Source organism: Sinocyclocheilus grahami, unplaced genomic scaffold, assembly GCF_001515645.1.
Source record: "Sinocyclocheilus grahami isolate Dianchi unplaced genomic scaffold, SAMN03320097.WGS_v1.1 scaffold1125.1, whole genome shotgun sequence".
Classification (NCBI taxonomy): domain Eukaryota; kingdom Metazoa; phylum Chordata; class Actinopteri; order Cypriniformes; family Cyprinidae; genus Sinocyclocheilus; species Sinocyclocheilus grahami.
In genome coordinates, this window is record NW_015506304.1 from 106,711 (window position 1) to 120,857 (window position 14,147).

Genomic DNA, 14,147 nt, shown 5'->3' on the forward strand with positions numbered 1-14,147 from the left:
AGATTTGTTGTGTTGGTGTTGTTGGTGTTGTGTGGGAGGGTGAGAGAGAGAGAGAGAGAGAGAGAGAGAGAGAGAGAGAGAGAGAGAGAGGCAGGGAGAGAGAGAGAGATCGGGTTCTGCTCCGCCTCCCTCCATCCATCCGTATATAAGAGATGCGCTTTGGAGAGAGAGAGAGCAGAACCTCTTCACTTCTCCGTTCAGTCAGGATTTGTCCTCATCGCAGAGATACATGTCGTGTCGTGTGGTGTGAGTTTATTCTCCTGATCTGAGTCGTGAGGGACTTTGGACACTCGGAGCTCTTTTGCGCACGGCCGCGCACGCGTTGACGCACTCCTCTGAACTCCTGCAGGAGGACTTTACAGCTGCACTAGAGTTTCCGACGCTCACTCTTCTGCATGAATCTCTTCGACTCCTACCTGAAAATGAGCGACGAGCAGGACAAGGGTCTCTCCGACGCGCCCAGCCCGAGCATGTCCGAGGATTCCGCCGGCTCTCCGTGCGCGTCCGGATCGGGCTCGGACACCGAGAACACCCGACCGGAGCAGCAGCTGAGAGAGTTTAAGAAGGACGAGGGCGACAAGTTCCCCGTGTGCATCAGGGACGCGGTGTCTCAGGTGCTGAAGGGGTACGACTGGTCTTTAGTGCCCATGCCTGTGCGAGTGAACGGCTCCAGCAGGAGCAAGCCGCACGTCAAGAGACCCATGAACGCGTTTATGGTGTGGGCTCAAGCCGCGCGCAGGAAGCTGGCGGATCAGTACCCACACCTGCACAACGCCGAGCTCAGCAAGACCCTCGGAAAACTCTGGAGGTCAGAGCATTCATTGTTTGTTTTGTTTTTCTAGGACAACTCCAGAAGTTTCTTTTAGCTGCCCAGACAAACTTACTGTAAATTGCATTGTTTTCGTAGCATTATTATATAATGATACGGCAATACTGGTAAGCTTGAGAAAAGGTAACTTTATGGGTAAGAAAAGGTAGCCAAATGTGACCCATTTTTCTTGCATTTTTCTTTTATGCCAAAAATCATTAGGATATTAAGTAAAGATCATGTTCCATGAAGATATTTTGTAAATCTCCTACTGTAAATATATCAAAACTTAATGTTTGATTAGTAATATGCATTGCTAAGAACTTCATTTGGACAACTTTAAAGATGATTTTCTCAATATTTAGATTTTTTTGCACCCTCAGATTCCAGATTTACAAATAGTTGTATCTCAGCCAAATATTGTCCTATCCTAACAAACCATACATCAGTGGAAAGATTATATATTCTGCTTTCAGCTGATGTATAAATCTCAATGTCGAAAAATGGACCCTTATGACTGGTTTTGTGCTCCAGGGTCACATATGGTAAATTAGCCCTTACTTCACATGCACATCAGTGCAGAAAAAGTTGTGTAGTCGATAAAAGCTTTTAGTTTTAAGAAATTTAGTTCGAGCTGGACTACTTCATTCTTTTTTTCCTGAATAATATTTTTTCTTAGGTGAACCCAAAAAGCAATAATCATAGTTGCAGGTTTCTTCATTGTTAACTGAATAAGCTAGATCTGAGTATTGATTATTTCTCGTGTGCTTTTGCAGGTTACTGAACGAGGGCGAGAAGCGTCCGTTTGTGGAGGAGGCCGAGCGTCTGAGGGTCCAGCACAAGAAAGACCACCCTGACTACAAGTACCAGCCCAGACGGAGAAAATCAGTGAAGAACGGCCAGAGCGAGAGCGAGGACGGCGAGCCGACCCACATCTCCCCCAACGCCATCTTCAAAGCCCTGCAGCAGGCCGACTCTCCAACGTCCAGCTTGGGCGAAGCACACTCTCCAGGAGACCACTCAGGTACTTGACTCTCAAGCAGAAAAGGCATGCGAGTCCCCTTGGCACCAAGAGCACCCTTGAAAACGTCTAGCGGCAGCTCCTTATGTAATGCCTCGTTTGGAGCCCGCAGGCAAACTCATAAATCTTATCTGGCCTTCCTAACCTCGCTGTGTATCTTTATTAGCCTTCTGGTTGCGTCAGCAACATAATTCTGGAACTGCGTAGCTCAATTTGGTTTCATTCTTGTTCAGGTCAGTCCCAGGGTCCCCCCACACCTCCCACAACCCCCAAAACGGACCTGGTGTCCAGCAAAGCGGATCTCAAGCGCGAAGGCCGTCCGCTGCAGGAGGGCATCGACTTTGGTGCCGTAGACATCGGCGAGCTGAGCAGCGACGTCATCTCCAACATGGAGCCGTTCGACGTCAACGAGTTCGACCAGTACCTGCCTCCTCACGGACATCCGGGGGTCAGCGGCAGCGCGCAGGCGTACCCCGCCGGCTACGGACTCAGCACTCAGGCCGGAGGGGCCTGGATGTCCAAACAGCAGCAGCAGCAGCCGTTGATGGCCAACGGTGGCGAGCAGAGCCAAGGTCAGCAGCGGACGCAGATCAAGACAGAGCAGCTGAGTCCCAGCCACTACAGCCAGCAGCAGCAGCAGGGCTCTCCGCAGCATGTAGCCTACGGCTCCTTCAACCTGCAGCACTACAGCACCTCCTACCCCTCCATCGGCCGCGCGCAGTACGACTACGCCGAGCACCAGAGTCCCGCCAACTCCTACTACAGCCAGTACCCCGGTTTCAGCTACATGAGCCCCAGCCAGAGGCCCATATACAGCCCTATCCCCGACACGGTGCCGCAGCACTGGGAGCAGCAGCCCGTCTACACCCAGCTGTCCAGGCCCTGAGGGACGCCCGCAGCCGGGTTGAAGCCCGGTGGGAGAATGCTGGAAAAGTACTGAAACGAACGGAATGGCTCCCGACTGTGCCTTGATTATATTTTTCTAGATATAATGAGACAAGAGAAATCCTCTGTGAGGACAGATTCCAGATACTTATTTTAGTATGTACTGTGTATGTGTCGCGTGTGTTTTCCTCAGCTGTGTCTGGGATTTACACGCAGCTGTCTTCGCCCCGGTGATGTTTTTGTAAAGACTCGTTTGCCTAATATTTCTCCGCTGTATATATTTGTGGGGGTTTCTTAAAACTTGGGCAAAGCGAGTTGATTTGTCAGATGTACAGTCGAATGCTTCTAGAGTCCGTGCCTAAGCGTCTGCCATATCAGCCGAGCTCTTGCTTCTGTGGAAACTGCCTCTCGAGTCCGTCTGTGCCTACAGAGATCACACTGCTGGAAGTGCCCTCCGCAGCTCGACCATTCCTCCAGTCTTAACCTCTTTAATTTATTCATTAGCGTTCATTTGACTTGAAAGTAATACTATTTGCATTTTATCATTTACTCTGGCTTCGTACGACTAATTTGTGACTAAAAATGTTTCCGGAGATGATTGCGATTTAGTTGTAGTGCCAACTTTAACCATCTCATTTATTTATCATTTGTTGATGTTTCCATTTAAAATGTTAATCGAGTTGACTTCTAATTGTGAGACCTGATCAAACCTTTTATAGAAACAACTGGATCTTCGTTTCTCAAACATGTCGACTTCTGCAGGCTGTTGGCTGCATCTCTACGAAAAACACCAGCATTTATTTCCTTTCCCTCGTTTTTTTAATGTCGTAAAGAAAAACTGTAAAACATGCCACCGTCTTAAAAGAAGCTTATCTTTTGTATCATATTGTTTGCAATAAAAAGAAAGATACTGAAAATATCCTCTGCTTTAAGATGTCTTTTTCAAGCCTGAATCGTCTGTGATGACTTTTTGTGGGATGTTCGTGACATTAACACACCAGCACTTTAATTTACATCAGAGCACCCATTGGTGAGCAAGTGATGCAATGCTACATCTCTCCAAACCAGATGTAGACAGAGTTTGAGGACATTTTCAGCTAATTCTCATTTTTGGGTGAACTAATTCCTTATCCAAGTGATTAGACTTAACAATAAAACGGGGAAGGGCCATATCAAAGTCCCTTCGCAGGAAAGTTAGTTCAGACCAGGCTGCTTCTTCTAGTCATTCAAGATTCAGTACTTTATTGTTATGAGCTCACCAAGAAAAATTGGTCTGCAATAAAAACATACAACATAAACACACTAGCAGAGACACTGACTACAACAACATAGAGTACAGTAAGTGCCATAATGAAATAGGCATATAAGCTCACAATGGTGACAGCAATATGAATAATCATGACATACAGTATGAATGTGAAAGGAAGGAAGGATTCATCCCGTAAAGACAAATGATTAAGAGGAGTGACTCTGACGAGGCAAAGACTTGTTTCTTTCACTTCAGGACCTCTTTGAAGGCCAGAACCGAGCAGCTGATAATATGTTACAGCTAGAGTAAATATCTCAGTTGATCTGTATCTGTTCTGAAACAACATGTGACGATGCAATAATGATTAGTAATAATAACAAAAAGTAGATTTTCATCAATCCAGCTATTAGCTAGTATGGCAAGATAGTATGATAAGTAGTGTGTTCGTCCACTTGGATGTCCATTTCAAAATATACTCTGCAAACAATGATTTTCGTAAGAGATTAAACCCCGTTCACACCTATAAAGATGACGATATTACCATCCACACCAGCGAACGATATCGTCGGTTTATTCTAAGCGCTAGATTAAATTCTCGAACTCGTTACAGCAGGATGGATTCTGATTGGCTGTCGGTGTTTGTATCGTTCATCAGCTGGAAATGATTGCTTTGAACGTGATTCCAACGATATCGTTTCTCTGTGCCTTTATCGTTATAGTTGTGGTGTGGACTCTGCTGTTCTTTAATATGGAGAACGATTTTTAGAACGATATCTTTATCGTTATAGTGCTTGGTGTGAACGGGCCTTAAGTCTTGTTTTCTGAAAAATGTATCAAAATTATGTTCGTTTTTGTTTAAAACAAGAATAAATATCTGCCAATGGGGCAAGAAAAACAATCTTGCTCCAATGGCAGATATTTTTTCTTGTTTTAAACAAAAACTAACAACATTTTGATACTTGTTTTCGTGTACAAATATCGAAACATTCCCGAATCAAGGTGCATTGACTTGAGAAGCAAAATTACTTGAGATATTAAGTCTTGTTTACTGAAAAATGTATTACAATTTTGTTAGTTTTTGTTTAAAAGAAGAAAAAATATCTGCCAATGGGGCAAGAAAAACAATCTTAATTTAAAGACGAAACAATATTATTTATCTTGCTCCAATGGCAGATATTTTTTCTTGTTTTAAACAAAAACTAACAACATTTTGATACTTGTTTTCGTGTACAAATATCGAAACATTCCCGAATCAAGGTGCATTGACTTGAGAAGCAAAATTACTTGAGATATTAAGTCTTGTTTACTGAAAATTGTATTACAATTTTGTTAGTTTTTGTTTAAAAGAAGAAAAAATATCTGCCAATGGGGCAAGAAAAATAATCTTAATTTAAAGACAAAACAATATTTTTTATCTCGCCCCATTGGCAGATATTTTTTCTTCTTTTAAACAAAAACTAACAAAATGTTGATGCATTTTTCAGTAAACAAGACTTTAGTAATTTTGCTTCTCAAGTAAATGCACCTTGATTCAAGAATGTTTCGATATTCGTACTAGAAAACAAGTCAAAACTGCCAATGGGGCGAGATAAAAAATATTGTTTTGTCTTTAAATTAAGATTATTTTTCTTGCCCCATTGGCAGATATTTTTTCTTCTTTTAAACAAAAACTAACAAAATGTTGATGCATTTTTCAGTAAACAAGACTTTAGTAATTTTGCTTCTCAAGTAAATGCACCTTGATTCAAGAATGTTTCGATATTCGTACTAGAAAACAAGTCAAAAATGCTAAGTAGGAAAATCTTTTTTTTTGCAGTGTAATTCAAGTTGGTCACTCATTCTCTTCTGAGCAGAAATACTGTATATTCATCCAGGAATGGGTTGGAGGACAGCAACTCTTGATTTTGACATCGCAGATCCAAAAGTACACTTCAGCATACCGCCATGTTAAATAAGAGTTTAGTTTCTTCCTGAAGGCTTTTAATCAGGAGACATTTGTGCCCTGCAGGCTGCCCCCAGAATGCACTGCAGCTGTGTTCAGACACAGAGCTGGAGCGAATGGAGAGCTTTGCGGGGCAGCTGTGTGGAACAGGTGTGGATCATCGCACAGATACGAGCAGCACCATATGTTCAACACATGCATCTGTCCAAAGCAGAAAGAACACAGCCAGAGGAGTATCAGCGAGCGCTGCTGGATTCGTCTTCTCACTTTCTGTCCGTGTGCAACGTCAGCTGAACTTCTGCTGCTCTCCTGTGAAATCCCAGCAGTGCAGAGAGTGAATGCAAACATCATATTTAATCTGTACATTAACATTTCATACATCTGTCTGCAATCGTATATGCACACATTTGAACTTTCTCATGTTTTGAGTTTTCAGTTGTTAAATTTCAACATTACTCTATGGGTGAATCAAAAGAACATCATGTGCAGGTTATACTTCACCTGGAAATAACTAAATAAATGCTGAAGATGCATTGCTAATATACTAAAGTACAGCAAGAGTACGATGAACACAATAACAACAACAAGAACATCTACATTATAATGCAATGGTCACATCAACACAATCTCATGACAATTCGTAACTATTTTACATTTTGGCGAACTGGTGCCTAATTCATATGTTTTCATATGATCTGCTTATGTTCCTCTGATGGTTGTGTTTAGGGGTGGACCTTTTTCATATGATTCAAATTCTACAAATTCATACGAAATCGCCACCTCTAAAAATAGCTAGTTTTTCCATGAGATCAGGTTAGACATGCAAACCAAACGAAAAACACATTAGTAGCACACATCAGTCAACTGATAAAGAGATATAGTACATTGTTTTCGTCAGACTTCTTTACCTGAACATATCTAAATGGCTCTAAACAGAAAGTTGTGGTGATAACAAACGAGCGAGAGGTGAGAAGCATAGTTAACATGATTATATTGTCTCCGGCTCCTGAATAATGCGCTGTAAAGATTGATGAACAGTGCGAAAACCCTGAAACTCTCTCCTCAATGTGTCAACAAACACAGCCGCGCTCATGCGCAGAGATATCCAGCTTTCTGAAGCCCAGACTTACTTAATCACGGCTGGAACCAGAAACATTTGGCTGCCAGATTTCTGCCCCCCCAACCCTCGCAGACGTCTTTAAAGCTGTCTTTTATTTGTGGTACTACAAATCGGCATGCTAAAACCTGGTTTGGGGTTATCGGGGCTCGGTTACACTTTATTAACCATCAGGTCTGTAGCATGGAGGGCAAGCTGAACAAACAGCTGTCACTTCCCTCTTGTCAGCGAGGGAATGCACGGCCAATCAGCAAAAACAGAGGCGAAACGCTCAGAAATGCACGTGTTATGCGCCGGTTTCACCGTGTTCGCTGTAACACTTGAAATGTTTCCTCACTGTGTCATATGTGCACTTCAGGAACGTCTGCGACAGTAAAACTCCGCTCCGAAACATTAGCTGAATGTTTACAAGAGTTGTGCACCCGTGAGTCAGCGCCAAGCTGTTTTAAAGGCCGGCCATGAGAACAGAGTCTGCTCCAGGAACACACTGCTGCATATCAATGACGCTTACCGAGAAATACAAAGAGAGAGGGGGAGCCATGAAAGGAGGGAGAAAAAACAAAAACCGACGAATGAAACCGGGCTGTGAAATATGACAGCCCAGCAGAAAGGGAGGCCATATTGTAACAATCGTATTCTGCGGTCATCAATCGTATCCTGCTGTTCCTGCCTCCCCGGCAGCGTATGTCAAACACATTTCCCCTTATTCTCTTCTTCCGCTAAGACTTAGTGCGAAGATACTGAAAGGCTCTGGCATGCCGTTCCCAGCAGTGTTGGGGAAAGTTAGTTTTAAAAGTAATGCAATAATTACAAAATTGAAAATTGTAAAAAAGCATTAATTACAATATTGCATTACTCCATTAAAAAGTAACTCATTTTGTTACTTAGTTACTTTTTATGGAAAGTGATGCATTGCGTTACTTTTTGTCACCTGGGCTGGACTTGCTTATTTATTTTTAATAACAACAACAACAACAACAACAACAAAAAGTCATATCCTCCTGGGACGCAGGCATAGACGTCTGTCCTCTGTCCTCTGACATTATATTTCAGTGAGACCCTGCACGCCGCAGTTTTAGTCTGGATGTCCTGTTCAGAGCACATTCAGGGCTTTTTAGAGAGATCAAATGTTCGGAGGTTAGATCATAATAAACACTCCTTCTGCTTGGTCTTTAAATATGACTGATATCAACAGAATGATCAAATTTAGCACTCTTAGGGAAATATGATAATGTTTTGTAATTATCATTTAAATCTGGCTAATTTTCGAATTGTTTGTCGTGAATAAACATCTCAGAAAAATGTGATGGGGTTTCAAATCGGAATATGACTTTTCGTTACGAAACCGGGCGTGATTTTCATACATGTCTTCTGTAGAGGACACCAGGACAAACATTATGTTAATCAGGCATTTTGGGGAGACACAACAAGAAATTACAGATCAATATTCCTATGAATTATGAGATATTCTTATGAAAACGTTGCAAATTTATTACTCCCATTATAACACTTCTTTTTTCATTATGGTTTGCCCAAAGAACACATTAATATGCAAATTAGATGCAATATGTAAATACATTGTATAGAATGGGAATTCCAATTTATGGACATTTTACACATATATTGTACATTAGTATATCAGATCATTCTGTTATATCTTTCATAACATAGTTGAGAATCACCTTTGTACAAAGTTTGTTTAAAAAGACTTTCGAAGATACTGAAAGGCTCTGGCATGCCGTTCCCAGCAGTGTTGGGGAAAGTTACAATGCAATAATTACAAAATTTTAAAAAACAAACAATAATTACAATATTGCATTACTCCATAAAAAAAGTAACTTAGTTACTTTTTATGGAAAGTAATGCATTACGTTACTTTTGCGTTACTTTTTGTCACCTGGGCTGGGCGTGCTTATAACTTTTAGTTTTTTTGTTTATTAAAAATAAATCTTTTCGTCAACCAAAAGTGAAATGAATAAGGCTCAGGCTGAAGGAAGTGAGACTCTGTCTCTGCTCTTTACTGTCAGTCAATACATGGGAAAACAAAGTAACTGGCGTTACTTATATGAAAAAGTACTAGTTACTTGAAAAAAAGTAATCTGATTACGTAACTCTGGTTCCCAGACAGCATGATGATGCAGAAGCAGCTTACCCTGTCCAAAACCTTCACCTTTAAAAGTCACATAACAATGGATTAGGTCAGTGCTAAAGGGAAAGTCTGCTCTGCTTCCAGGGTAAGCAGCCCATGGGAAATACTCAGACACAACTCCAAGGCATATGACATTTGAAAAGTACAGATATGAAGCTTTCCTCCTGTGAATGCGAGGGAAAATACAGGCTCCAGAACGGGTTATAAAACGCTGATTCATTTCAACAAGAGCAGCCGTTCAAACCCTCGAGTAAGTAGAAAGATCTTGAGTTTCAGTTCTGCGCAGCCTTGACATTTCCCCCTCCCTTTCGGGTTTACACTGCTCACGAGGAATCATACCATATAGAGCTGGTTTGTAGATCCTCAATTCCTTAAACACAAGCACTTTTCTCTTTGAACCGTTCACATAATGATGGGGGAGCGAACTTGGGCAACACTTCAGATTAGGGAACACTATCTCTGATTACTTAGATGCTTATTAGCATGCATATTACAAGCATGTTGGCTGTTTATTAGTACTTATAAGCACATATTAATGCCTTATTCTGCATGACCATTTTTAGATCCCTTAATCCTACCTCAAACCTAAACTTCACTACCTTACTAACTATTAATAAGCAGTAATTAGGGGTTTATTGAGGGAAAACGTTTAGTTAATAAGTGTTTCCCAAATTTCTGTAGAAACCATTAGCAAATCATTTGTTAAACCATTCTTAAGTACCATTATTACGTAAGCATTATTGCACAAATAGCTGGTTTTACGAATGATTCACCCAGAAATCTGTTCTGCTTTTGCTTCACGAATGAAAATCTGATGTTGGGTATACTAATGCACTGTAAAGCTCTGAGGGTTTCTGCGTTTGAGCCAGTGGTCACCTTCTGTGGAACTGAAACAGTTGCCTTTGCCCTTCACACGTGATCCAAACTTCGCTTCGTCTCGACACACGAGGCCTCTTGTTGATCCACCGCGGCCTTCGCTCGTGATTCCAGCACGCCGCCGCTGGGTTCCTGGACTCCTCATTTGTCATAGTGATTGACAGATGAAGCCTCATGCCGATGACTGATGGGTGAACACTTTCTCTGGCAGCACACATCTTGACTCAATTTGACACAAGTGTTTTCTGAGCTGCTGTTCAGCTTTACTGCGCTCATCTCCAGGAACACGGGCAAGGATTCAACAGTAGGTCAGAACGATCTGGAAACTTCCACCCATCTGCGTTTTAAAACCTCACAAATTACACCGGATTTCACTGCAGTGAAACCAAACCCTAGCACGGTTTATTTTCTCCATAGATGGTAGGAGACCGGCCTCTCGTTGGGAGAAATCATGAATGCTGTACGAATGCAAGAGGCGACTTTCAGTTAACAGAGATACTCACATCTGGTTTCTACAGCAGCGCTTACCCCAGACTGTGCTTGAGCAGAGAAATGACGTTTTTACTCTGATTTGTATTAAGACGCTAATTTCATAGCTGATTTGGCATTCAAGAAGACAGGAGCCATAGCGACATTCACCTCTGGTTGCTATTGAAATCAATCGCCATAATCTCTAGAACAAACACTTGTTTTTGTAAAGCAGCACTAAATGTAAAGTGATTTGCAGCATGCAGCCGGATCACTGGCTATAGGAGGCTCCTGCGGCTCTGTGGTGATTGATCGGCACTGAGCTGGGCTCATCAGTCATCAGATGGGTGGCATTGTTTGGAGGACACCCGCCGTGCCCGCTCTAGGCCCAGGCACTGCTGTACCAGCAGGGGAAACAAATTCACATCACACATTACACGTCAGATGCAGATGTGATGCCTGAATCCCATTAGATCAGGGTGTGCATTTGGGAACTTGAGGATGAAATGAGTATGACTGACTATTAGGCACATGGGCTTCATCTCTAACTCGTCATCCGTAAGTATTACAGACACAGCAACCCAGTTCAGTATTGGGTTACAGTAAAACTGTATTGGGTTAAGGGATCTATAATATGGTCATGCATTAATATGTGCTTCACAAGTACTAATAAACAGCCAGTATCCGAGTAATATGCATGCTAATAAGCAAGTGTTTTCATGTTTAACAGAATTCATTATTGCTATTTTCTTTACATAAATTCAGAACTTTGTCTTACTGTTGTCTTACAGTTTCTTAGATTCATGTACTGTAAGAATACATATGTTTATTATGTCTTTATCCTACAGCTTAGCTTCAGGAGAAGATCAGTATCACGTGCTGAAAGTTGAGAGGCCTGGGTTAGCGATGTACACAGATGAACTGACCGCTGCAATAACCACACTTCTGCTGGTTAACTATCTGATTCTCGCCCCTGGTTATTATTCCATATCCTGCTCCTGTTGATGTCGATTCAACTGTTTGGCTTAGATGTTCTTTGTACCTTTAGCTTTATATTTGTGTGCATTATGTTTTTTGCTGGTGAAGCTACTATCTATCCTCATTACATGCGGTGTCAAAGAGGGCTTGTAGAAGACTCAGGTTTTTAGCGCTGTAGAGACATGTTAACTGCCACAGTATGTTTAGCCTTCTACCAAACCTTATTCTGCAGACGGCCAATATGACGGTCAGCCCCAGAGGTGATCTCTGGATATTGTCAGGCCATGTGTACATTCACACAGTAAACATCACTCAGAGCGGTGCATTAGCCTGACAGGTGGCGCTACTTATCACCCGTCCAGCACACGCTGCTATAGATCACACCTGTCATATTTCCATAATAGCTGAAGGCACCTGGAATCATGACCAAGCCAACAGGCGGGAGTCTGGCAGCAGCTGAAGGCCTGCATCAGTCTTGGACCCCATTCACATCACTACATTGCCAAGCGAGAGTGGAGCACTTCACTCAACCGATCGTCTTTTACTGACACGATCACAGTTCTTCTGATAGTCCGCTTTGCAACTACATGTGAACTAACTCTCATTAGAGGCTGTTAGGTTAGGGTTAGGGTCAGCAGAATAAGCTGACATGTGGTTGCAAAGTTGTTTATAGTCAGCTGAATGTCTGTTGAAGGATCGTCAAAAGAAATGAGAGTTAGTTGACATGTAGTTTCAAAGTTACTTACAGTCAACAGAATGTCTAAAGGGGACTATCAAAATAAAGTGTAATCTTACTTTGGGAAGTGTTAAAGGGATAGTTCACCCTAAAATGAAAATTAGCTCATGGTTTACTCGCCCTCAAGCTATACTAGGTGTATATGACTTTCTTCTTTCAGACGAATCCAATCAGAGTTATATTAAAAAATGTCCTGGCTCTTCCCAGTTTTATAATGGCAGTGAATGGGTGTTATTTTTCAATAGTCCAAAAGAAGTTCAATAAAGCACATCCATCTATCATTAAAAAGTGTCTCGCACGGCTCCGGTGGGGTTAATAAAGGCGTCCTGTAGCGAATCAATGCGTTTTTGTAAGAAAAATATCAATATTTAAAATTTTGTAATTTTATAATTTAAAATGTTACAAACAGTAATCTCTAGCGTTCACAATAGAATGCCGTCCCGGCGGATGACGTAGGCGTAGCGTAAGCTGCGGTGAGAAGTGGCGAATGTGGAAGCGCAGCGGAGAGAGCAAAGCAAAACACCGCTCATGAATTATTAGTACAAAACGAGGATTTGTAAAGAAAAATGTCGGAGGATTTCAATATAAGCCAAACGAAACACACGTCGGTTCTCGTGAGACTAGCATATTCTCACCAGAGCTTATGCTATGTCATCCGCCGGAATGAACGCGCGTATGACAGTTAGCGAAAGTTAGAGAAAACTGTTTATAAAATTATAAATATGGATTTATTTCTTACAAAAACGCATTGCTTCGCTACAGGACGCCTTTATTAACCCCCCGGAGCCGTGTGAGGCACTTTTTAATGATATATGGATGCGCTTTATTGGACGTCTTTTGGACTATTGAAAAATAACACCCATTCACTGCCATTATAAAGCTTGGAAGAGCCAGGACATTTTGTAATATAACTCCGATTGTATTCATCTGGAAGAAGAAAGTCATATACGCCTAGTATAGCTTGAGGGTGAGTAAACCATGGGCTAATTTTCATTTTTGGGTGAACTAACCCTTTAATCTCAAGAGGGAAGTGTGTGAAAATATGACTTATCAACACCTCCTCTGAGATTTTAAATGAATTCAATCTTTATAAGCAGCCAATAACAAGACACATCCTTTGTGTTTTAGTGGAGTTTGCCAAGGCCAGCATCACTATCAGTCATATTTATGGTTTGGGATTCGAACAAACTTTAGCACGTAACTCGTCCCACCCGAAGAGTGATAAACGGATAAAACATAAAAAAGTAGACTCATTTTAAAAGAAGGAACTGAGCAACATCTAGAGGCCAGAGCATCAAAGAGGTTATTTTTGACTTGGGTCAGTCACAAAGCTCTAGAAACCACCAGCAGCATGCTAAAAACATTCAGAACCAGGGCAGTGCAGATCTTTATAATCCTAACAACGACTTTTACATGGGCACAAAGCGTCCATGGTAAGATCAGAGAGGGCTTCAGATGCGCCATCAAACCTCTGCATCTGTTTATGCACAAAATAACACACAGCAGAGTCCAAGTAGTGCAGAGAGCATGGCAATGATTTCATAGCTCTGGAAATAGATATTCTCTTGTAATGATGAGTAACCCTTTACAGATGCTGAGAGAACAATCGCACATCTCCACATCTCCACAGCCTGAAGCTCCAGACTCAAACGTGCTTCCAAACAACAGGCAGCTCATTCCACGACTTTCCCAGTTTGATCAGACAAATAATGTTATTAAGTGTTAATAAAGAGATGAGGCAATCCCAGAATGCATTTCAACAAGCTCAATGGAAAACAAAGCCAGTACCAAAATATACAGATGCAAACAATTCGTTCTAATTAATAAATGAAGTATTATTTGTGTTAGCGACCGCGACTCTACATAGCCTTGTGAGAAAGTACACCTTAGAAAGGGTACAGTGTACACTCGTTATATA

The 14,147-nt window shown here is 41.7% G+C and overlaps 1 protein-coding gene across 1 annotated transcript; it reads left to right on the forward strand.

The window, feature by feature from the left end:
• Nucleotides 1–175: 175 nt before the first annotated feature.
• On the forward strand, nt 176–3,598 carry LOC107567062 (transcription factor Sox-9-A-like). The gene is made up of 3 exons (XM_016252658.1): nt 176–808; nt 1,585–1,832; nt 2,063–3,598. Exons 1-3 carry the CDS (start codon nt 396–398, stop codon nt 2,713–2,715), a joined length of 1,314 nt encoding a protein of 437 aa, XP_016108144.1. The 5' UTR covers nt 176–395; the 3' UTR covers nt 2,716–3,598.
• Nucleotides 3,599–14,147: the final 10,549 nt, after the last annotated feature.

Bases quoted from the DNA above. Each gene is read 5' to 3' on its own strand.
- LOC107567062 (XM_016252658.1), top strand. From the start codon at position 396: ATGAATCTCTTCGACTCCTACCTGAAAATGAGCGACGAGCAGGACAAG. The intron at 809-1,584 runs GTCAGAGCATTC...GTGCTTTTGCAG, and splicing joins ACCCTCGGAAAACTCTGGAG to GTTACTGAACGAGGGCGAGA. The intron at 1,833-2,062 runs GTACTTGACTCT...ATTCTTGTTCAG, and splicing joins CTCTCCAGGAGACCACTCAG to GTCAGTCCCAGGGTCCCCCC.